The sequence below is a fragment of the Plectropomus leopardus genome, chromosome 16 (assembly GCF_026936395.1).
Source record: "Plectropomus leopardus strain MGB_pleo_1.0 chromosome 16, ASM2693639v1, whole genome shotgun sequence".
NCBI lineage: Eukaryota > Metazoa > Chordata > Actinopteri > Perciformes > Serranidae > Plectropomus > Plectropomus leopardus.
The window spans coordinates 22,566,281-22,589,669 of NC_142191.1; the positions used below are offsets into that span (position 1 = coordinate 22,566,281).

The window sequence follows — 23,389 nt, forward strand, 5'->3', positions numbered from 1 at the left end:
TAATTAGCATTCAGACATGAGAGCGGTAAAAAAAGTATATTTTCTTCTGAACTGTACTGGAGTATAAAGGAACAAACTAAATACTCAGACAGCCCTCCTCTTTCATGCCATACAACCTCCCTTATCAGTGCTACACACGCAACAATATACAGCGATAATAACTACTGCTCTCTCTACATAAAATATCCATTACAGGAAATAACAGTCATCTGATGGAACATTTTGAGGCATCAAATCGTCCTTATGGCCATAGTTTTTCTCACCATTAAAGAGAAGGTTGCCTCTCGCCCAATGACAGCTGGGATAGGCTCCAGCCCCCCGCGACCCTTATAAGCGGTTACAGACAATGAATGAATGAATGAATGAATGAAAGAGAAGGTGGTTACACTGGGGGGTGAAGCAATAAACAATGTGGGAACTTCAGTACACCTGTTGGGAACAGAAGAAAACAAAAAACAAAAGCTTGACAGTTTGGGTTACATTTTGTTCAGTTGTGCTCCTTCAGGACATCTTAAAGGTATTTTAGGCTGGGAAGTAAAATCTGCTTCAAACTGCTAGAACTCACTGTTGAATTCTTGTGTGATTTATGGATGATATTTGATTTTGGACTTTTGAAAAGTTTGTCTTTTGAAGACAGGAGCACCTTTTCCTCTCTCACTTGTCAATAAAAAATGAGATGAGCAGTTTGTGGGGAGAATCATTTCAGCAGGACAAAATTCTGTAGCCCAGCTGCTAGCCTTTCTAAAGCTGGGTTGATTGAGAAAACCTTTAAATGTGTAGTAACCGGGATCTCCTGGACTCTCCTTAGGGATTCCTGCCAGGCCCTCAAAATTGACGTTTGAGTACTGCTTCCCCCTACTTTATGTTAATGTCTCAGCCTCCAGCACAGCACTGATAAACAGGATCAGCTGCAGCAAATGAGCTGTATCCATCAGCCCACCATTACCTAAGGTTAACTGCTGAAACATTATACACCAGGGTCCCTTTTTCTTTCAATCAATTCCCTACATATAGACCTCCACAAACCCCTATGGGCACAACACAAGGCCAGTGTGCACTCAGTCACACCTGCACACACTCAAACACGGAGTAAAGGAATAACAGACCAGATTTAAAGGAATAAAACTAAACATGCTGCACTTCTGTCTGCTGCTTTTGTTCCTCTGCGTCTGCCACAGGTCTGAAAGTAGTCCGTAGTCCTGTATGTGTGAATGTGAGTGAATGTGAACCCCCACAGATTGTCATAATGTAGGAGATAAAGTGCTGATATAGCTCTGGCTAACACTATTATACACCAGCACCAGGGAGACGGATATGGATGAAAGAGAAAGCAGGGGGAGGAGGAGATGGATGGATAGATGGATGGATGTACCAACGGACGGACTGGATTGTGTATAGACGCAATTTGGTATGGCAACTTTAGACGAACCTATTATTTGTCAGAGACAGAGTGAGTGTGAGAGAAAGGGCAATATGGATGGAAAGTGGTGGATTTGCTGGCAGCAGTCTCTTACTCAGCAGCAGTGCCACAAAACATGATGAAAAATGCTGCTGTGATTGTGTGTGTGTGATTGTGTGTGTGTGCGTGTGTGTGTGATTCAACAACCTGCCATAAACAAAGGGCTCACAGAGAGGCAAGCCTGACACCTAAAGGTCAGTTACATGTAGAGATTTCTCACCAGTGTTACTCTGTGAATGATGCACAATAAGGTTGTCCATACTTATTGAGCAACTATTTGCCAAAAAGAATTAAAATTGCACTTAAATTTATAAAGCGGCCAAAATAATGACTCAAAATGAATGATAATATTGTTGAATGTGTAAACAGGTAGCTTTTTGGTGGAAGAAGTACTCTAATCTTTGACTTAGATATACTAGGTATACTATGCAGGACTGTGCTAAAAAAAAAATTAAAAATAAAAATAATTACATTATATAGAGTCATAGAGTAGTGATCCCTCTCCATTACCTGGCCCACTAAAAGTGAGTGGTGGTGTATTTTTCTGCAAAGACTCTGCCATCTGCCTTTATTTTCTTTCTTTTTCCTCATAGTGTTCGGGACGTTAATGGGCATGAACCCCCACAAAAATCAAGTAAGGTCAGTTTTATAAAAAGGAAGTGACCAAGTGCCAGACAGTAAGCAGCTGGTATCCAGGAGACAATGCACCAAAAAAAAAGAAACGTATAGTAAAGGCTTAAACTATGGGCGAAATGCAAAATGAGAGTGAATCTGTGGTCAGATTTTATTTACACACATGTTCATTAACGGTAACCAACAATCCTGCAAGTAAACCTTTATGTAAAAGTAAAAATACCACAGTGAAAAAATAGTTACAAGTAGGCTAACAGTCCTGCAATCATAGTCCTGATTACTGCAACATACTTTAAGCAACAAAAGTAAAAGTTTTCATCATGCAGAATGGCCCATTTTAGAATCATAAATGATATTGCTGGATTGTAATTAGTGATGTTGATGTTTAATGTTGATGCCGGCAATGGTGGAGCTCATTTTAAGTACATTGTATACTGCTGGGTAGCTTTACCTGTATTAAAGCAAAAACAAAAGTGTTTAACCCTTTGAAACCTGAGGAAATTGGCTTGAATTATTTCAAAAACATCGGAAAAAAAATGTAGTGAGCAAGGAAAGAAACGGCACCAAAATGAGCAAGAAATAAGTACAAGAAAACCACCTGAAAATTAGGATTTCAACAAGCAAAAGAAAGGGGAAAAAAAGGGGGAGGGGAAAAAAAGGTTCTTCCAAAATTGAAATTGTAATAATTTATTAATTAATATATTCAAATATGTAATTGTGACAATTGTCTTTTTTTTTTTTTAATTCTAAATTACTAATTTCTTGTAATTTGTGGAACATTTCTTACCAAGTTGCTTATTGCTTTTCCCCATGTTATTGAAAGAAATGACAACAATTGAAAAATCAGTGTAAATCATAATAAAAAAATAATAATAATGATAATTTATGATCCGTATCTGCAAAATAATTAGAAACTAAAGCGATTGAATGTAGTGAGGAAGTATAAAGTGACCTAAAATGTTAACACTATAGTATAGTGAGAGTACCTCAAAACTGTACTCAATGGTAGATGATTCAATGTAAAAAAGTTACAATCCACCACTGCGGATTGCTGACAAGTTTGCAACTATTCATTCATTCATTCATTCATTCATTCACTGTCCGTAACGCAAGGGTCGTGGGGGGGCTGGAGCCAATCCCAGCTGTCATTGGGGGGAAGGCGCGGTAAACCCTGGACAGGTCGCCAGACTATCGCAGGGCGGACACATATAGACAGACAACCGTACACACTCACAGTCACACCTAAGGGCAATTTAGAGTCACCAATTAACCTGAGCTGCATGACTTTGGACTGTGGGAGGAAGCCGGAGACCCCGGAGAGAACCCACGCAGACACGGGGAGAACATGCAAACTCCGCACAGAAGGGCCCCCACCCACGGACCAAACCCCGTTTCAACTGGGTTTCGAATCAGGGACCAACCATGAGGCCACCATGCCAGTTTTAGTTTGCAGTTTACAGTTTGTTGCACTGCCCTCATGTGGCCAACAAGTTTAATGCAGATTTAAGTAATTTTAAACTTTAAGGAATCTCTGGCGATCAATAAATCGAGACATCTTTTGTGTCTTTTTGTAAATTGACCAGATCTTACTTCCTGTTCAAAGTGTATAAAACTCAGATTTTCTCTGTTACTTTTTTTGAATACATCAGCATGATTAAATATGATTGCATCATATTTTAATCAGTTTGGATCAAAGCATTTCTCCCGGCTGCTGGTCACAAGAGTTTTGAGTATCAAACAAACACTGAGACGATGGAGTGAATTTCAATCAATCTGAGTAAGTTGACCCCAGTTTATCTACAAAAGAGATGGAATCTGGGCTGAAATTAGTATTTCAAAACACTTTATTAACATGCTTTTGTTTTTCATTAGCCTGTACAATCAGTACGAAAAGGCCTCATCACACACATACAGACTTAAACAAAAGAGTGCACACACAAACACTCACACAAGGAGTCAAATATTTAGACGTTATACAGTATAAAAAGCTGTTATTGAAAAAAGCTAAATACACTCACTGTACTCTTGCACTTTGGACAACATGTTGACGTGCAGATTTGTTGTTTTACATCAGTTTTTCGGATGCAGAGCTGCTCTGAAGTGTTTTCAAATTTCAAAGTCAAGTTTAGTGTCTGGGAAATTTGGCGATCAAAGAAGATGGAGGTGGAATTTATATTGTGATAATTTTTGATTTTGAAATGTAAGCTTTTGAAGGTTGGCAGATAAGCTAAACTGGGCTTTACTGACATTTTAATGTAAGAGCATTAGACTTATATTAGCTGTAATCTTCCGATGTATCATCAGTCATTCAGTCAGACCTGTTCATTAAAGAGTCAAACTACTAAAACACAGTTCTTTAGAAAGATGAGACTAGTTCACAATTTTCAACAAAACATTTCACTCTGAAAATAATTATTTGTAATAAGTAATTGTATTAATGACTTAAATTAATAACTTAAAAACAAACTCAAGTCCTTTTTAGTTTGGCTTTCAACTGAACCTTTATTTATGATGAACTCTTATTCTATTTTATTTTATTTTATTTCATAATTAGGTTGCTTTCACTGTGTGAAGCACTTTGTGTTATAATCTGCTTTATGAATAGTGCTAAACAAATAAATTCTAATTGACTGATTGATTGATTATTACATGTTACGTTAAATTCATGAAGAAAACTGTTTTTCTTGCATGCCATATTTAGCAACAGCAAACTATATCAAAAACATTTGTTTACAAACTCTCATACAACTCATGAAGTTTAACCCAAGTCTCATTTATCAAGTCATTGTCGCTTAAACTGTAAAATTTAAAAAGACTTTCATGCGCAGACAAGTAGCATGCCTGGGTCATTTATGCATAAACATTTGAAATGGTAGGGTTCTGGCGAAATGCATTTGTTTGGGAAGTGCTGATCTTACCCCTGGATAAATAAATAAGTCTCGTATTATACTGAACGAGTTGTGTGAGTTTCTAAATAGATGTTTTGATTTTGTTTTGCTGTTGTTAAATGCAGCCCTCTATAACTTTAATTAATCAAGAATCTTCTGCATTTTTCAATTCGTCTTCCACCGTGAAGGCACGCGAGAAAGTTCTGTGAACAGATTCAAGAGATGACTTACATACAAATGATCATTTTGGAGGTGAAGTATTCCTTTCGCAGAGGAATTAAGAGGTTGTGTCCTCGTCTCCAAGTGTCAAGTACAGAAAGTTGGCATTGAATTACTTTCCATTTAAATCCTTGTTGCTGTTGTTTTTGCTAATTTTTGGCGCTATTTTTAAACCTGTCAAATTTATCAGAGTTCTTGAATGGATTTTTTATGTGTTGACAAAATTTAAAATAATGTATTTGAGAAACTGGCTTATTTTGTAAACGGAAAAAAGCAATCTTGTAGAGAACATGTTTACATCCCTCAAAGGGAGGAATCAAAAATGTGCTGGCATTGTCACCGAAACTCTATATTGGCACCAACAATATTAATATTATTATTATAATTATTATTATTATTATAAGAATTGTTTCGGAAGTGCTTGACAACCTGTGGCTGTTTGATTCCACTACAAGGTTTAACTCAACCAAAGAGGATTATTTTCTGCATCCAAAAGCAGCTCTGCCTGTAAAACCCCAAATCTGCTGTCAGCACTAGAAAGGGTTTTGACGGTAACATTGCTGGTTAATTAACAAATAAATAGTGTCAAAAAAGGATTTTTAAACTAATCTAATTCAGAAAAATTAATCAAATTTCCACCCTTCTGAACACATCAGCCAAGTAGAGTGACCTGAGTTAAAAAAAAAAATCACCTGTTGGTCTTAAAATTTTAAAGCTCTTTTTACTATCCCTCTGGGTTTTTGGGCCCTTCCTTCCTTCCCCATGTAACAAAATTATATCCAGTGTGTATCGCTTTGAAAATAAATAAACACATTCTGACTTGAATTCAGTAACTATGAACTTCACTATTTTAGACTTGAGAACATGAGAACGTGTGTATGTTATCTCAAACAGCCAACAAAAATTCAAACTTGTTCCTTTGGTGTAGCTGGTAGTGCTTCAGTATAACTTACTTTAATTTTACATGGAGTTTGGCAAAAACTGGCATTATGCTTGTAGCATTATCTCCACTTTGTAAACAGAGACAAATGAAGCTCGGAGTGTTTGGCAAAAGGCCTGAGGGTGGTTTAAATCCAACAATGACACCTGGCATAAGGTATTTTTCAAGTAGGTGTTAGGTCTGTGGCAATTCAACTCAAAAATATCAGCTATTTAGACAGTACAAAAGAAAATAATCGTTTACCTAAAGCTAAAATACGTTACACCCCAAATCTTTGTATTCACCAATTTTAGCAACTTCTGTTCCACAAAAAAAAAGAACGAAAAGGAGAAAACAGTGTTGAAAGAGTGTTAAGATCCACACCGCATCGCATGAATAAATTTCGTAAAGTGCTCAGAAAAAAAAGGCTAACAGCTAATAAACAGACCGGGAATAACACAAAGAAACGCCACGCTGAGTGTTAAAGGATTCACATCAAATGCATTAATGGAGAATGGCCACTATCCTGAGTGGAGCCGGCACATTCAGAAGCTTTCACGAGGCTGCTCATCACTAAAGGTCAGTTTTCCAGAATGACGCCTTACTCATCACCTGGCTCTGTGACCATTTATAAAAGGTTTTTAATAGAAAGAATTGAGAGAGAGAGAGAGAAATAAGATGTATTAAAAAGAGAGGTGAAGAGAGAAAATAAAATAAACTGAGCCGTCACCAGATTTTTTTGTTCCATCTCTCATAGAGGCAGTTTGGCTGCGGCGCCTCTGAGACGAGCCGGACGGAGGACAGCTGAGACGTCGTCGATGAAGGTGGAGAGACTCGACCCTTCGCAGGCTAATGAGGTCAGTGAATTAGAGGCGAGCGATGACAGCTTTCTGAGTGGGGAGTTTTCCTCCTAAATAAAGAGACAAGTTTACAGTTTCGGTGAGAAAGAAAACAGCGTTTTTTCCTGCTGGGTGTTTAACTGACAGCTCGTTTCTTACCAAGAGTGTCTTCCAATGAGTTCACCATCACCCGGTTGACCTTTAACGTCCCCTGCTCCGCTCTGAAATCAAAACACTGGTTATTTTTCTGTTCTACATATAGTTGTAGTTCATAGGGACTATTTCATTGATAGAAAGTAGTTTCAGTGGAAAGCTTTATCAGTGTTTTCTGTGGATGATAATAATAATAAAACCCAAACTGTCTCCATGGCTGGATGCCATAGGAGGTGACTGAAAAAAAGTGACATCTTATGATCATCTTTTCACCCTAAAGGGACAGTTCGATTTTTTTTAAAGTGGGGTTGTACGAGGTACTTGTCCATAGATAATATATGACGGAGTAGATGTCAGTCAGCACACTCCCAGTTTGGAGAAGCAGGCTTTCTAGAGGATGTTATTCCCTCTTTGATATTCTGAATAACTTATTAAAATGTTGTTGTTCTTTAACCTTGGTTGTTGTTTGAGCTGATCCAACCATTCAGGGACACGAAGATGATCAAAACCAACATACCCTTTGATTTTCCGCACAGCTCCGAGTCGTAGAAAAGCTGCCAGACAGTTCTTCTGGAGGTCAGACGACAACACCTCAGTGTGTCTCAGTCTACCTGTATAACAGACATTAATGTACAACACACTGTGAGCACATTTTGTGAAAGGCTGAGGTAAAAACACAAGCAGACATCATCTGAGAGAGAGAAACCTGCTAAAAGATGTTTGGTGATGAACTTCCGGACGGCGGGAATAAACTGTTTTTCTGTCAAAGACTCAGTGGCCTCTTCGCACAGGAAGCGACACACCACCTGAAAACACACATACACACACGATGTGTTAACACCACCCCCTGGAGGACAAATGAAGTGTAACACACACACGTAGCTCCACACATCTGGAGCTCTATGATAAATTTATTTTTAAAAATTAACAAAGATGCATTGTACTGTACTTAAGTACAAACTTGAAATACTATAGTATTTTAATCACATGCCACTTTCAACTTCTACTCCAATACACTACAGAGGGTAGTACTGTGCTTTTTACTCTACTACAATTATTTTACAGCTTTTGTTACTGGTTACTTTACATATTAGGATTTTTGCAGATAAACAAAGAAAATGAAAATACGCAAGTGCAGCTGAAATAATTAGTCGATTGATTGGAAAATCCTTTGTTAACTATTTTCATCTTCGTTTATTTTTCATGCAAAAATATTTCATGGTCTCAGCTTCTCAAATAAAAGGACTTGCTGCTTCTCATTTTTAAATGATTTTGATAAAATAATTTGACTGACATTTTTCTATATTGAGTAGTTTTACTTTCAATACTTAAAATACATTTTCCTGGTTGTACTTAGATACTGTTAACTATGTAACATCTTCAATGCACGATTCTCACTAGTAACAGAGTATTTTTACAGATTGGTATTAGTACTGTTACTTAAGTTAAGGAGCTAAATACTTCCTCCTCCACTGTATTAATGGGGGATTAAAAAAGAAAAATATAAAATATATAAAGCTTTATAATACACCAAAAGTAAATTAAACATTGCCCATTCAAGTCTTTTTAAGTTTAGGTGCTTTAATCCAACTTGCACACACTCTCTTTAATGGATTTTACTATGCAAACACCTATCTGACTGTATACAAGACATGACAAAACATTTACAAAACAGTGCTGTGTGCGTCTCGCTCACCTGGTATCCTTGTACGAAGGGATCCAGCATGCTGGTGAGGAAGGCCAGTGTTCTCTGCCCTCTTTCTGTAACCAGAACCTCCTGGTGGGTGACCTGCAGAGCTCCAGTCTTCACCAGCAGGTAACAGGCCTCCTCAAAGTCCTACAGGACGCACAGCATGAATGAAATATGAAATTCATACCGCAATCTACTTAATATGTTGTTGGTGTTCACATCGTGTTTTTCCTCACCTGCACTGTAGCTCCAGGACAGAGGATGAACTCATTGGAGAACATGTTTCTTAGGAAGCTGAAACTGTTGAAGACCTCCTCTGGAAAAAAAAAAATAATAATAATAATAACATGCACTAGAACAAGCCAATATGCATTTTAATGCCTGTAAAATCCGTTTTTTGGTGTAAAAATAAATTCCTTGAAAAGCATGAAAGTTGACTTGAGTTTTTGAGCCTTTAAAACAATGTAATGTGTAGTTTTCTCTCCTTTACTTACATGGACTGTTTTCTTTTATCACATAATATAATGATGTTCATACAGGCAGACAGCAGCACATTAACAGGTAAACTGTGTGTGTGTCGGCCCTACGTTTCTGGTTGGAAGATGCAGTGTGGATGGCTGAGGCCAGCAGAGCCGGTCGCAGAAAGACGTGCAGCGCTTGGTTCCTGTAGGAGGCGCAGGAGAGAATGATGACTGCCTGACTCAACAGCTCCTCTTCAGGAGTCACGGCGTTGTGAGGCCCCCCTGGCCCCGCTGGTCCTCCTGCGTCAGGACAAAGTTTAAAATCAGAAGATGCAAAAACAGTTGTTTTAATGCATTTTTGCAAAACTTGAATCTATTATGCATTCATAGCATTATATGAAGATTTAATATATCGCTCATGAAACACTACACTTTAGTTGTATGCTGGCTTAAGTGTTTATTCATGTGGTTGCTGACTACTATATCTCCTTCTGTGACACCCTCAAGTGGAGGCTGCCCTATAAATAAGGAATGACAATATAAAAAGTTCATTTTAAAAAAATAATTTGATAAAATATGTCTTTATAGGAGAAATTTAGTTGTCGCTGACAAATGCTGTACATGTATAAACACTGGCAAAACATGGCACACAGATAAGAAATACAAAAATCAGGGCAACAAAAATAAACAAATTAGTACAAACCTTGTTCCACAGCGAGCTGGACTCTTCCCTCACAGATCCTCACTAAGCCTCGATGCAGGGAAAGACTCGAGGAAACTACCTCTGATGGAGCAACGTGGTCTGAAGGAGAGACAGAAAAATCAGAATAACCCTCTTGAGCCCGCAGAGAGCCTGCAGTATGAGGGTGAATACGCAAGTCCTGGGCTCATACTGTACCGGGCCAGTGGAGGAACGCTCCGTACTGCCGGGAAAGATCCCGGAGCCACGCAGCTTGTGTAGTCAGCTCGTCCAGCATCATCCCCTGTTTCTGCCCCTCCGCCTGGTTCTGTAGCAGCAGAGAGGCCAGAAGGACCCACGGCTTCAGGACCATGTTCTCCTCCTGGGCCCGCACCAGCCTGTAAGCGGAGTCATTCACAAAGTTGTGGATGTCCTCACCAGGTCTCTTGGGAATGTGTCTGGAAACAGAAAGCTTACAGTTAATCAATGTTTTTTTTGTTTGTTTAACTGCATCTGTAAATCCTTCACAGAAAAAATAAAGGTAGACTGTATTTATAGTTAAACTGCATTAATTTAATTTGAACTCATCTAAGATATTAAAGATATAGTTCCAATATACTTTTTAGACATCCGGCCCTCCTAGGATATAAAGCAGGCTCTAGGTCAGTTTTCAAGAATAAAAATAGAAATTAAAAAAAAAAGAAATTGGATTTTTTTAAAGTGCTGGTGAAGATTTACAGTCATCCAGGTCTTGGTAATTCTAGGTGCTATATCATAGGCAAGTGGACGTTTCAACTCTCATTTGAGTGGCATCCAGTTTCATACTCAGTACTCTCCAAACATTTTCACTAAAAGTGCTTAAAACACTTGGCATTAACAACCTCAACCACTCACAAGTAATGTGGCTGGGCAAGCATATGCGTTTGAACTCTGCTTAATAGAAGACATGAGCAGAGTCCAAACATTTATACACGGTGCAGTGAGTTTTAAAGAGTATGGTTTTAGCAAAAATGCACGTGTTTGGGAAGCACTGAGCATACGACTGGATGAATGCCACTCTTGTTATACTGTATGAGAGGTGTAGGAGTTTGTAAACATATGTTTTGACATAGGTTTGCTGTTGTTAAGCCCAATTTAAGAATTTTCTTCGCTTCTGTATTCTTTATTCCCCTTGGAGGCATGCGAGGAAACGTTTTACTCACAAATTTAAAATGACACAAGGTGAATAATTGACGTACAAATAATTTCATCGGTTTTCTCGTACCTGATTTCATTCCTTGAAGTGAGGTGCAAGACCGACGGGACAATGCAAACACGATATATATTAGATATTCTTTTAGACTACACATTTCATTTAGTCTTGAGGTATCGTACCTTGGTACCAGGTTGAACTGGCAGCGGTTAACTTTGCCCTGGGCTAAACTTCTGACAGACAGAGGTTGACCAAAATACACATGGATGCTGCCATAGTCTTCACTGAGGACCTTTCTGGCTTTAATCAGACCCTACAAAACAAAAAAAGAATAAGGCAATGTCATGAAATGCCGGCACATGTGTGAAGGCTCTTTTCAGGCTGCAAAATATATCACAGGTGTTGCATAGTCATGAATAGTAATTGTTCCTTTTTCCCATCATCATTTATGAACAAATCAGATGTTTAAATGACTCACTGAGGTGGACTCCTTGGGTTTGGGAATACCCAGCAGCTCTCGGGCATAAAGCGCCTCCTCTAAGATCCTCTCATAGCTGATGCTGACTGGGACCACGTTAACGTCAAACACCTCGCCTTTAAGGTACGGATCCATGACAATGTTCAGCAGACCTGGGAGAGGACAGGAAGGAAAACGTTTAAACAAAATGGATCAAAGAACTGTGAAAATAAGTTGCACGACAAAAAAAGGGGAAATGTTTGCAGGACTGTATCGAAATATTAAAAACACAAACACACACACACTGAGTCATGAAGTTGGGATTCACTCTTTTTATAATATTTGGACTTTTTTGTTTCATACATGTTTTAACAAAAAAAATTGCTGGCAAGAAAAACTAAAACACAGGATTTAATCTGACTCTCATTAATAATCTGACTGCAGATGTTCAACAGGTGACATGTAGATTAAAATAATTTAGGTTTCCCATGTACAGATGGGCGATTTTCTAACTTACCTAACTTTGGAGTCAAAGACTTGGCCGTCCGGCTTCTGGTTCCCTCAAGGAAAAATTCAACTGGTGCAAATCCATTCTGAGGTGAAAAAGAAAGATAAAACTAGAATTACCGCCTTATTGATGTATGGCTCCATGAAACACTCAAGATGCACGTACAGTTTACATCCACGTCTGTGAAAAAAAGACGCTTCACATACATCTACTTTTAAGAGACAATTGAAAACTCAATTGTTCCGAGAACACCGAGGCACTTAACCTGACTCTTCTCCTCTTTGCCCTTTGGGGTAGATTAAGTCAGATGGTCCAAAACCCAGCACTTAATGATTATCTAGCACTGACAAAGTTGTGTGATGTTGTATGTTGACTGTCATCGTAAGTAGTGATACTGAGATTGTTGAATCTCAGATGCTGAGATCGCTACTGGTTATTACTTTTGGTTTTTTTTTGGGGGGGGGGGCTGTGCGGCACTTCTTCTGCCACTAGACGGCAATACCTGTGACCAATCACACCTGAAGCACTTTTTGCACTTACTAAGGGTTTTTTCCCTCAGTCTAAATTCTTGCTTGTGTTGTACGTCGCTTTGGATAAAAGCGTCTGCTAAATGAAATTGTAGAATTATAGAATCTTCAACAAGGCAGCAAAAAATATCTGCACAACCAGCACAGTTTCAAGTTCCACACCAGAGATTAGTGTTTTTCCTTCGTTTCCTGAGATCTCATGTTAAATATTGGCGAGAGAAGTGTTTTTGCAGAACATTATGATGTCACAGTGAATTTAACCTTTGACCTTTTGGAATTAAAATGTTATCATTTTATCCTATTAGACGTTTGTGTGAAATCTTGTCATTGATAGTGTATGAATTCTTGAGTTATGGCCAAAAAACCATGTTTCATGAAAAAAGTGCTTAAAATTCTAATGATAATTCTTTAGAATAACTTTAAATATTTAGTTAGTCTGGATATTTTCTCCGAGATTCATTTTTAAATAATTTTAAATAATTACCATCCTTTTAAATGTCTACAAAAAATGTCACTTCGCCTCAAGCTTAGGACAAAAGAGTTTTTAGCAATGAGAAAAAAAAGCATCCTCACCTTCAAAATGGTCCTGACGTACTCTGAGAAGACGGCCCAGTACAGTTTGTCTCCACCAAACGACCTCCGAATAAAGAAAGCGCCGGACATCCGCAGCATCTCCCCAACAAATTTCATCGCCATGAAGTCTGCAGGGACAAAAAAAACTGTAGGTTCATGTGCAGACAGTGATGGTGTTGGACTGTGTTATAGTGAGGAGTGTTATTTACATTCTTATTTGATTTAACATATGAAATACCTTTAAATATACGGCACTTTACACCAACGCTACTTTTCACAGCCTCAAAAAAATATCATAATGTCGCCAAACCCTGAACATTAGGAGCTTGTATACATCATAATCTGGCGACTCAGCGTAAACACTTTTGATCTTTCCAATGCTTACCCATGCCGGCAGCGATGACAGGCAGAGCCAGGTCGTAGGTATACAGGATGTATGACATCAGCAGGAAGTCCATGTAGCTACGGTGACTGGGTAACAGGACTACCGGGTGCTCCTGAATGGCCTGTTGGAGCTAACATAAAAGACAAAACAACAGATTAGGTGTGTATTTGTATGTGTCTGTAACTTTAATAGTGTTTTTAACTTTTCACTCAGTGTGTTTTTAGTGTCACGTGTGTGTGTGTGTGTGTGTGTGTGTGTGTGTGTGTGTGTGTGTGTGTGTGTGTGTGTGTGTGTGTGTGTGTGTGTTCTCACCCTCTGGATGCCCTCCTCGTTGACACAGATGCTCCTGAACAGGGTTTTAAAGATCTTGCTGAGTGTGAAGGCAAAGAAGCGAATGGTGCTAAGCTGCTGAGAGTGAGCCATCTCCTCCAGGATGGCCGACGCCTCCTCCTGAATGTCTTCAGTCGTCTTCCCCGTCTCTTTGGAAACCTTGAAAATAATTTTAAACAAAATTGGAGGTCTAAATTCCTAAAGCTCTCCTTTATCCACAATTTCTCTCCTCACAAAACTTCTCTCTTGACTCTCACTTCTTGGAATCCTCCAGCTACGTTTACTCTTTTAAACTCAGGGATGTTATTTGTTACTATGATAATGCAGACAAAATTGCTCTTAAATAATCATTGATTTTGATATTCTATATGCTATTTTTCATTCAAACAGAAGTTCTCTCAGTCACTTCCTATATGTGTATCTTTCTTCTGAGAACTGAAAGCTCTTCTCAAATCACTATATAAACTATATAAACTTCCCCAAATCCTCTGGCTCAATATATATTTAAATTCTATCTGTATTCTTTTCCCTCTATTTATTTTTCTTTTATTTACTTTTTCTTTTTTACTGTGTGATTTTCTGTCTATTTAATATTTTTAATCAAATACTTGTACCTTTTGTACAGACTATATTGTTGTTGTCATGTTTTGTAGAGGTTCAATTTGTCAATTTTTTTTTTTTTAAAAAAAGGACACCTTAAAAATTCTAAATAATAAGTTACCTTGATCATTAGACACATAAAAATACCTCTATGAGAAGAAGTTATAAAGATTTTCAAATGTGATAAATATATACAATGTCTGGCACTTTTTTCCCACTTTCTACAACTTTCTAGTTTGCAGTGGGGATTTCTGGCACAATTTCACCTCCTTCCAAAGTGCATGAAGAAAGAAAGAAATCCTACTGAGACGAAAATTCAAGCATTGATTGCAGTATGAGCAACTTAACTGTCTTACAATAAAGTCGCTTTATATACCAGAAGTGTTGCTGGCATTATTACCTTTCACAGCTTTTAAGTTCACCAGCTTTGAAGTTATTTACTGTCATGTGCAAAACAACTACAGAGAAGCAACCAAAGAAATCTCAGATCCCAGGCGACCTCAAACAATGCTCATTAATATGTCTATAAAGAAAATAACGCCACTAAGAAAATGAGAATATAATACATAAAATAGTGCAGAAATTAAAATATAGGGTAATATAGGTTGTAATAAAGCATAAATAAAATACATATTTGTTGTAGACATGAAAACGTGAGTGTATAAAATGTATATACAATAGCTTTAAAATTGTACTTTTTACTAATTCTGTGTAAGAGTTGATGCAAGAAGTCGTCAGGATTAAGCAGAGAGCCACAGTCACTAAATCTCAAAAATGGAAAAAGAATATAAAAAAGCACAAAAATAGTACTTCTCTTAACTAAACTGGCAACTTTTGAGTGTAATCTTGAGACCACGTCCATCAGGTATAACCAGAATGTCAGCCCGCTGTCAGTCAGCCTCTAACTTACCTGACTGATGACATAGTGCAGCTGATCAGACTGAAGCACTATGCTCTTCAGCACGCTGGAGCTACACGGCGTCACTCCTTTGTAAAGAACCGGAGTGTAACATCTGAGGGCGTATCTCAGGTCACTGGAGTTCCTCCTCTCCTCCAAAATGTCCTCAAAGTCATCTCTCTTCTTCAGCATAGGGTCTCTGTGCTATAAAGCGAAAACATAACAATCAGACATATATATCCATATTTCTCAGCTGTTTTTCAGTGTAACAACATGTATTTCAAATGTACATTCTTGACAAGTTCAAAGCACCAAGCAGTGACTAAATACATAATTTGATATGTTTGTATTGATATGTACATATTGAGATAGGGCCAGAAAAAAGCGAAGTCGCAATACCACATTAGAAAAATTATAAAAAAATACAAAGGTTCCATCATGTTATACCTTTTTTGAGGTGATTTTATCTACAATTTATTAGTTTTAATCTATGGTAATACTTAATATATTATTTGTTACATTCTGTATGTTATATGTGTATTTCAAAATTAACTAGTTATTAAAAAGTGCAAACTATCTTGGAGTAAATAGTACAATATTTTCATCTAAAATGGAGTAGATGAAAAAGTACCATGGAACTGAAATACTTTAATAAACTGACTTTAATATTGCAATTTATATTATTTAACTGCATTTTTATGTAAGACAGATTGAGTTTACTTATAATTAAAATATTTTCTTTAATAATAATAACAAACTCAACATTCTGAGCTTTCTATTACCAACATCTACTTTTACTGTCAATACCAAATTACATTTTATATCCTAAAATTACTTTTGATACTTATGTACAATAAATATCAAATAATTTACGACTTTTACTCAAGTAATATGCTAATAAGTAACTTTAACTTCTACCAAAGTCATTTTCTGGTAGGAAATCTAAACATTTACTCAAGTGTGGCCCTCAGGCACTTCATCCACCGCTGCATGTAAAGCCCAGTATTTTACCATTCTACGCTGATTTTAATGTAAAGCAGAATGATTTCACTTGAAACTGATACAGTTTTCAACCATTTTAAACTACATTTAGTGATAAGCATCTTGAATTTAGTCATAGCCAAAAAAAGTCTTGCCTCCCTACTTACAATCTCTGCAAGATAGGATATAAAGTTAACAGACAGTAAAATCTAGAGAAGCCGTATTGGGAAACACTTACAGCTACAGGGTTGCATGTTTTAAGGCAAGAAATCAGCCCTTTATTTAAACAGTTAAAATATGAGGAAACACAAGTATAAAAACACTGGTTAATTTAGGAAACACCACACGCTTGCAGAGCAATATTTAACTAAGATGACCGAAACCCAAAGAGTCGTCTAGCTTTGGTGACATTAAGACAAAAATGTTTTGCAGCCTACATGAACATAAAAATGTAAGCAGACGAATACTAAACATCTGTATTTAACATTTGTAATGTCAGCAGTAAAAAAAAAACACCGCAAAGCAAAAAATACTTAGCCACCAAATTAATTTAAAAATAGAATATTCCTGTGACAACTGCAAGGCATGACTGAGTGTTTTGATTCGGTGTTGTCAGAAAAGCTTGAATTTGGGTTTCACCTGTTTGAATGAAATGTCAGAGTGCACAGAGCTGCAGCAGCAGCAGCTAGCTGAGTTAGCTTAGCTCCCTGGTCAGAAAAGCAAAGCTACATACCGTGTAAACTGCGCTGGATGCCATTCTTCGTCTCACTTTACGACTCAAACACGCTGCATCTAGTGAAGTTATGTGTGCAGGAATATTTGAAACGGTCCTGCTTCTGGATATATTAACATTTGTAACGATAAGAGCACTTGGAGAACTTCACATGGGTGTGTAAACCCTAAACTGGCATTTCCGTGGCGTTTCCGCAACTACGGTAGCCGGAAAGGACCAATCCGGATGTCCCACGTGCTTTATCAGTTTGTTGTCATTCGGCTGTGATCAGAGAGTCCCGAGAATTATCAACTGTTTTTTGTGGGTGTTTTTTTTTTATCATAATCCTTGTGCAATTAGCCCCCAAAAAAATGAACATAAAAGAAGACGAAGACTGCCTGTTTCTTGAGCACGTTTTGGATAAACTTTATGAGTTTGGTAAGTGCTGTTAGCCAGTTATGCTAACTCTACTAGCTACTGTAAAAGGCTGCTGTTGTCTTTCAGTTCTGTCTTTTTGTTTTATCGTGGGTCTGCTATCACAATATAACACTTAGAAACAAGAATTGTGTCTCTGGTGTGTTAATAATGGTTCTTCAGCTCGGCTAAAACTACTGAACCGACGCTAATGTTAGCTACTCCTGCTAATGTTAGCCGTCCGTCCCCAGCATGGATCGTATACATCCTGCTGGCCACTAAGGGACTGTTTGTTATTTATGAGAGGGCAGGCTGGTGCAAAACGGGGGAGGCACTTCAAATATATTTCTAAGCAGTGGGGGAGGGTGATATCTTTTTGATAAGGCTTCGTGGAGGGACAACTTTAAATGGATGTATTTTTGTATTAGTTTTTAATAGTCTCAGAACACCCGGGCGGTTTTAAAGGCGTGTTTTCTATAAAACCTCCAAAACATACAATTTTTCATAACCAGAATCTGTTAAATATGTTTTGTTGAGGTAGAGGGAGTGGCCATGCATTTTCAGAAGTGTAGTGTTAAAACCCAAACCCATAAAGTCTGAGTTTATATACACTTACCTTGTAACACAAAGTACAAAAAAACTAAGCAAAAAGCAACTTGATAGATGAGCAAATTATGATCCTCACTTTTAACCTTGTTCATATTATCGGCATCGTGTGGATTCTTTAAAGTTTTATACTTGCACCATGACATTTTATATTTGCCCTCTTCGCTGCTTTGTGCTGCAGCTGCTGCACATCATTTCCATTTGGGCTGAATTAAGTTCTTACTTACATTTTCTCATCCTTCTCATGCAAGTAATGCAGTGAGTTGCCATTAAGTTGTACTTGTTTTTATCATATGCTAAGCAATCACAGAGAAGTTGCTCCAACAATGCTAATTAAATATATATAAGTAAAAACTAAATGAGAATAAGGGAGCAAGTTTAAAGAAAAGGGGAAAAAAGTTGTTAAGAAAGCACTGGACTTGTCTTACTTGATGGGAGCAAGCGTAGAGAAGCAGTCAGCAGATTTATTCAAAGTAGAGCAGTTGGTTGCCTCTGTCTTTATGTGTTTGTTTTTAAGCCCTGCAAAGAGAGAATAAAACTGCAATGAAAAGGTAAATCAGGAGGGCAGTGTACCCCCCAGTAACTACAGTGATTGCACCTGAGGGAGGTGGATCTTTTTCAGACAGCATTGTTTGTTTTATCCTCCCAACCTAAGGTGGGACATGTGATTGCTTTCTGGAGACTGTTAACATAAATAAAATATAACTAATATGATTCATTCATTAGGTACACCTGCAAAATCTAATGCAATAATTACAGTCTATAACACCGCCACTGACTACAACCTCTATAATTTCTACATAGTTGTATATATTAGCTTTTATAGTAGCTTTGTAAAGGTAGAATTTATGGCAGAGTTGTCATCTTATATTGCTCAGATTGTTATTTGTGATCATATTATACTGTATTTCTTTGTCACTTCACCAGAGCAAATTGTGTCAAAAGTACAGACAAGTTAAACATGTTTACTAAAAAATTTTAGGGACTGGGTGGTGAGATTTTTAATTCACCTCCATGTTTCTGAATGATGGTGCAGATGACGGACCAGCATCAAGAAAGAAGCAGAAGTCTCAGAAGAAGAAAAAACGAAAAAGATGTGAGGAGGAGGAAGCAGAGTTCCCTGCAGTGAAGGATAGCTGCAGCAACACTGACGACAACAGAGCAGATCACGATGAAACTGAACAACAGCAGCAGCAGCAGCAACCAAACACTGAGCACACAGGTGGGCAGCAGAAAAACAAGCTCAGTCACAGACTCAGAAATCCTCGATTGACTCATTTTGTTTCCAGGAATCAAGCCAAAGGTCTCCAGATAATTTGTCATATTGATCTTTTAAAATGCTACATTTAGCACTTATACCTATCAATAATTAATAACTTAATGGCATCCATAAACATGCAAAGCCGTCATAAAAATGTTTTCAAACTCTCTGCTCCTCTAGCCTCCCATCTTCCATCACTCATCTCTCCAGTCCTACTTTTCTTATTGGTTTAACTTATCATGTCTTCATTAGGTTCAACCATCCAGCAGGTGAGTCAGGTTGAGGTTGTTACATTCCAGGACCCCAGAAAGAAACTGAAAACCAAGCAGACACCGGCCCCCGACAGACTGCCTGTAAGTCCATTTTACTTTAACTCACTCTGTGCACTTTACCAGAAAGGTTTACCTTAAATAAATGACGTGAAGGCCAAATCCTGTGAAATCAGGTACCGATATCAGTTTTCAGGTGTAAATCTGTGCATTGTACTATTGGTGGAAAAGCTCTAACAGTAATACATCAGAAAATGTGCCTCCATAATAGAAAACTTTGGATCCAATACAAATTGTTACATTCTGATTTAAAGTTGAGATTTAGGGCATGTCTGTCTACATTGCCCCATACTGTGTGCATTTAAAAACATTATATTATGGTATGCACATAAAAAGGGATGCAACCAATGAATTTTTTCATTATAGATAAATGCGCTAGTCATTTTCTCAATAGATCAATCAATCGTTTGATCTATAAAGTGTCAGAATATATAGAAAACTGCCTGTTATAAGGTGTTTTATTTTACCATTGCATTTATTCAGTTAACCAACTCAAACTGCACATATCAAATAATACAATGAATAGATTTTTAAAAAATGTATTCTGTCTTTTATCTTATTAAATTATTGTTGCGTCATTAATCAATCTATCTACAAGTCCACATTTGAGAAGTTGGTTAATCTGTGTGACCCAGGTTTAAATCTAAAATATGTCAGGATACTTGGAAACCTCAGTTTCACCCTTCTGAGGTGTCTTTATTGGACTGCATTTTCTATAAAACAAATGTATTTATATAAAGGACAAATAGTTTTGGTTTCGTACAAAATATATTGATTTACAGGATGAAATAGCGGCAGTGGCACTTTCGTGTCTGGCTAGCGAGAGCAGAAGGTGGAAAGTGATGTGAAGTTTTGCAAGAGATGTGAAAACATCCTCTTTGCAATATGATGAAGAAACAGAGTTAATGACAAACGTAACTGCTGTCACTAGCACTGACAGGATACTTTCGTCTTTTTTTAAAGGCCTGTTCCACATTTCATTTTACACCATGTAATGTATTTGTGTAAATGCAGAACCTTTTTCATCTTTGACATTTTGAAACCTCTCCTCCTCCACACTGCTGCGTGACCTCTAGTTAACCTTCTCCGTTTATGTTCTTCTTGTCAACATCCATTCGCTTCACTTTCCCTCTCCTCTTGTCTTTGTTGCCTTTGGTTATGTGCTGTCGTCACTTCAAGGCCCTTCAGAAGATAACAGAGAAGAAGGAAAGCGGCAAACTAGAAGAACTCAATTTGGAAAAGGTGACAGTTTAATCACAATTCACTGTGTGTGTTTTTTCTGTGTTTAAACTTTCAGTCCTGTAGTGAAGTGATTTTTTGTCATGGCTTCATTTTGTTACTGCCTCACTATGTGGAAATTGTTATCTCGTGATTCTGTAATATATTTTTTTCTGTGATATGTTTGGCTTTATACTGTTTTTGTGTTTGGTGGCTTCAGGCTCGCCTTGAGGTCCATCGCTTTGGAATAACAGGCTATAAGAAGGAGCAGCAGCGTGTTTTTGAGCAGGACAGAGCCGTCATGCTGGGAGCAAGAGTACGGAAAACTGTTTCTCTAAAGTGCTGTGCATATTTGATAAGCTTCACAGCCTTTTTTAATAGTTTAGTGACTCATTCGCGTCTCAATAATTCTTTTAATCAGCCTCCGAAGAAGGAATACGTCAACTACAAGGTGCTGCAGAAGCAGATCAAAGAGAAGAAGCAGAAAGCAAAGGAAGAAGTTCAGCCGGTAAGACCTGCACCATCAGTCAGGCTCAGCTATTCAAACCTAACAGTTCCAGCTTTACTGATAAGCAAATTTAATTTGTTAATTAAGGGCGTGATCAATTTCCATGAAATCATGAATGAAACTAAACAATACACTGGTAATTAGAAGAAAAACTTACTCTTCTTGTTGCTCTGTAGGACCTGAAGAAAAAGAAGAAGCAGAGCAATCAAAGGTGGGTGAAATGGACACTTTTAAATATATCTGTAAACATTTTCTCTGGGATTTGATGTGCAGAGATCACAGGGCAGAAGGTTGGTCTGGAGTATTGAAATATTTCATTTTAAAGACACAAACTGAAACCAACATGTCAGCAAGCATGTTCTCTCTGTAAGTGTCCTTGAATCTGTAAATTCTCAACATTTTGTACAGAAATTACCTTTATCTTGGGAGCTCTTGGGAACGCATCCTTCATCAAACATAATTTATCATAATACATGAGTGGAAAACGCAGCACTATTATTTTTCTTCACAAAATAAAATAGGCAGTTAACATATTAATGCAGGCTGTCTCGTTGCATCTCACTGGTTGAAACCTGTGTTTTCCCGTGCTGCCATCTTTGTCAGGGACAAGAAGAAGGTGTCCTCTGGTTCTGGTTCTGGTTCTGGTTCTGGCTCGGCCCTCTCAGGTCAGGTGGGCCGCTTCAAGAACGGCATGCTGATCCTCAGCTCCAAGGAGATTCAGAAAATCAAAGGCAAAAAGAGAGGCAAATAAGTGAGTGTGTAAATCTAGTTGATTTTCTAATGCTGTATCTCAAATTGGATACTTGAGTTAGTACGCTTAATAGAGTACTACACAATGTACTAACTTGCACAGAGTTTGATACGATGGTGTCATCTGAAATCAGCAGGGTTCCCACACATTTTCATGGATAAAGTTTCAAAAGTTTTCCATGAATTTTCAAGGACGCATTATAAAAAAATTGTTTTTCTTGATCGCTGTTTGTCAAACATTTCAGATTCAAGACTATTTTAACAAAATTTCAGCTAACAGGTAAACACGAAGAGAGTGAGGACACAAAGGGAGAAAATCAGCATTTTCAACACAAAAACATTTTCACACATTGACTCACATGAGCGCTACGTCACATCGACATTGGCTGAAATTCATTTTGCATTTCCATTTTGTGGAAGGTTATCAAGAGAAGGTTAACACTTTCATGACAAACGTCCATGATTTTCCAAAAATTCCATGACTTTTCTAAATTTTCCATGACCATGGGAAGCCGGATCAAACACGGCCATTGTGCATTTAATGGAAATGAAGATCATAAAATCAGCCATATGCCTGTCCAGATTGTAAAGTTTACACAATACACGCAGCATCAGTGCCTGATAATAAAATGTGCCACAAACATAAACTTAACCAAGTTTAAGTACAGAAGTACTGATTTGAGATACAGTACAATGGGAATTAAGTGATAACGTGACCCAAAGTGAGGACAACTACTGGTCTTCACTTGGAAGTCAAAGGTTAATGTGTCGAGACTGAAACGCATGTTCATGTGTTTATGTTTGCAGGTGAGCAATTAGATCCTTAAGGACGGGGAAACAAGTAGCACAGAGGAAGAACTGGTGTCCAAAACACTGTCAGCGTCTGAGCTTACTGCAGGACCGTTTGCAGTGTTCACAGGAAGTGGACGAGAGCTGAATACAACGTGCGCTGTGAGGCTGAGGACTTGTCTGCAGTAAAATATAAGACGGTGTTCCCGGAGACAAACTGCTGAGTCAAGAATCCAATTTACCGACCTCCAGAATGGACCCCGAGCGTACACACAGTGGCAGGACGTTAAATGCACAAAACTGATAAATCATATTCCATCACAGTTAATTTATTTTGTTTTTATAAATGACAAAAAAAAAAACAATTTGCGTTTCTCGTGTTTTACACTGTAAAGGTTTTTAAATTATGCA

At 37.7% G+C, this 23,389-nt stretch overlaps 2 protein-coding genes across 2 annotated transcripts; one reads left to right on the top strand and one right to left on the bottom strand.

Moving 5' to 3' along the window:
- Nucleotides 1-3,918: 3,918 nt before the first annotated feature.
- Nucleotides 3,919-17,316, bottom strand: gnpat (glyceronephosphate O-acyltransferase). The gene is made up of 17 exons (XM_042503178.2): nucleotides 17,125-17,316; nucleotides 15,423-15,614; nucleotides 13,895-14,071; nucleotides 13,583-13,712; nucleotides 13,198-13,325; nucleotides 12,107-12,182; nucleotides 11,611-11,762; nucleotides 11,315-11,445; nucleotides 10,160-10,398; nucleotides 9,965-10,063; nucleotides 9,388-9,561; nucleotides 9,037-9,116; nucleotides 8,807-8,947; nucleotides 7,817-7,916; nucleotides 7,628-7,721; nucleotides 7,117-7,178; nucleotides 3,919-7,028 (listed from the first exon to the last, which is right to left on the bottom strand). The coding sequence occupies exons 1-17, from the start codon at nucleotides 17,146-17,148 to the stop codon at nucleotides 6,985-6,987; spliced, it is 2,043 nt and encodes a 680-aa protein (XP_042359112.2). The 5' UTR covers nucleotides 17,149-17,316; the 3' UTR covers nucleotides 3,919-6,984.
- Nucleotides 17,317-17,337: 21 nt separating this feature from the next.
- Nucleotides 17,338-23,343, top strand: fsaf1 (40S small subunit processome assembly factor 1). The gene is made up of 9 exons (XM_042503179.2): nucleotides 17,338-17,541; nucleotides 19,160-19,345; nucleotides 19,637-19,737; nucleotides 20,893-20,955; nucleotides 21,152-21,247; nucleotides 21,353-21,439; nucleotides 21,616-21,650; nucleotides 22,043-22,190; nucleotides 22,997-23,343. The coding sequence occupies exons 1-8, from the start codon at nucleotides 17,475-17,477 to the stop codon at nucleotides 22,188-22,190; spliced, it is 783 nt and encodes a 260-aa protein (XP_042359113.2). The 5' UTR covers nucleotides 17,338-17,474; the 3' UTR covers nucleotides 22,997-23,343.
- Nucleotides 23,344-23,389: the final 46 nt, after the last annotated feature.

Bases quoted from the DNA above. Each gene is read 5' to 3' on its own strand.
- gnpat (XM_042503178.2), bottom strand. From the start codon at position 17,148: ATGGCATCCAGCGCAGTTTACACG. The intron at 10,399-11,314 runs GTACGATACCTC...TTCTGTTTCCAG, and splicing joins CAGTTCAACCTGGTACCAAG to ACACATTCCCAAGAGACCTG. The intron at 7,029-7,116 runs GTAAGAAACGAG...CTCTTTATTTAG, and splicing joins CTCATTGGAAGACACTCTTG to GAGGAAAACTCCCCACTCAG.
- fsaf1 (XM_042503179.2), top strand. From the start codon at position 17,475: ATGAACATAAAAGAAGACGAAGACTGCCTGTTTCTTGAGCACGTTTTG. The intron at 17,542-19,159 runs GTAAGTGCTGTT...ATGATGGTGCAG, and splicing joins GGATAAACTTTATGAGTTTG to ATGACGGACCAGCATCAAGA. The intron at 19,738-20,892 runs GTAAGTCCATTT...CGTCACTTCAAG, and splicing joins CGGCCCCCGACAGACTGCCT to GCCCTTCAGAAGATAACAGA.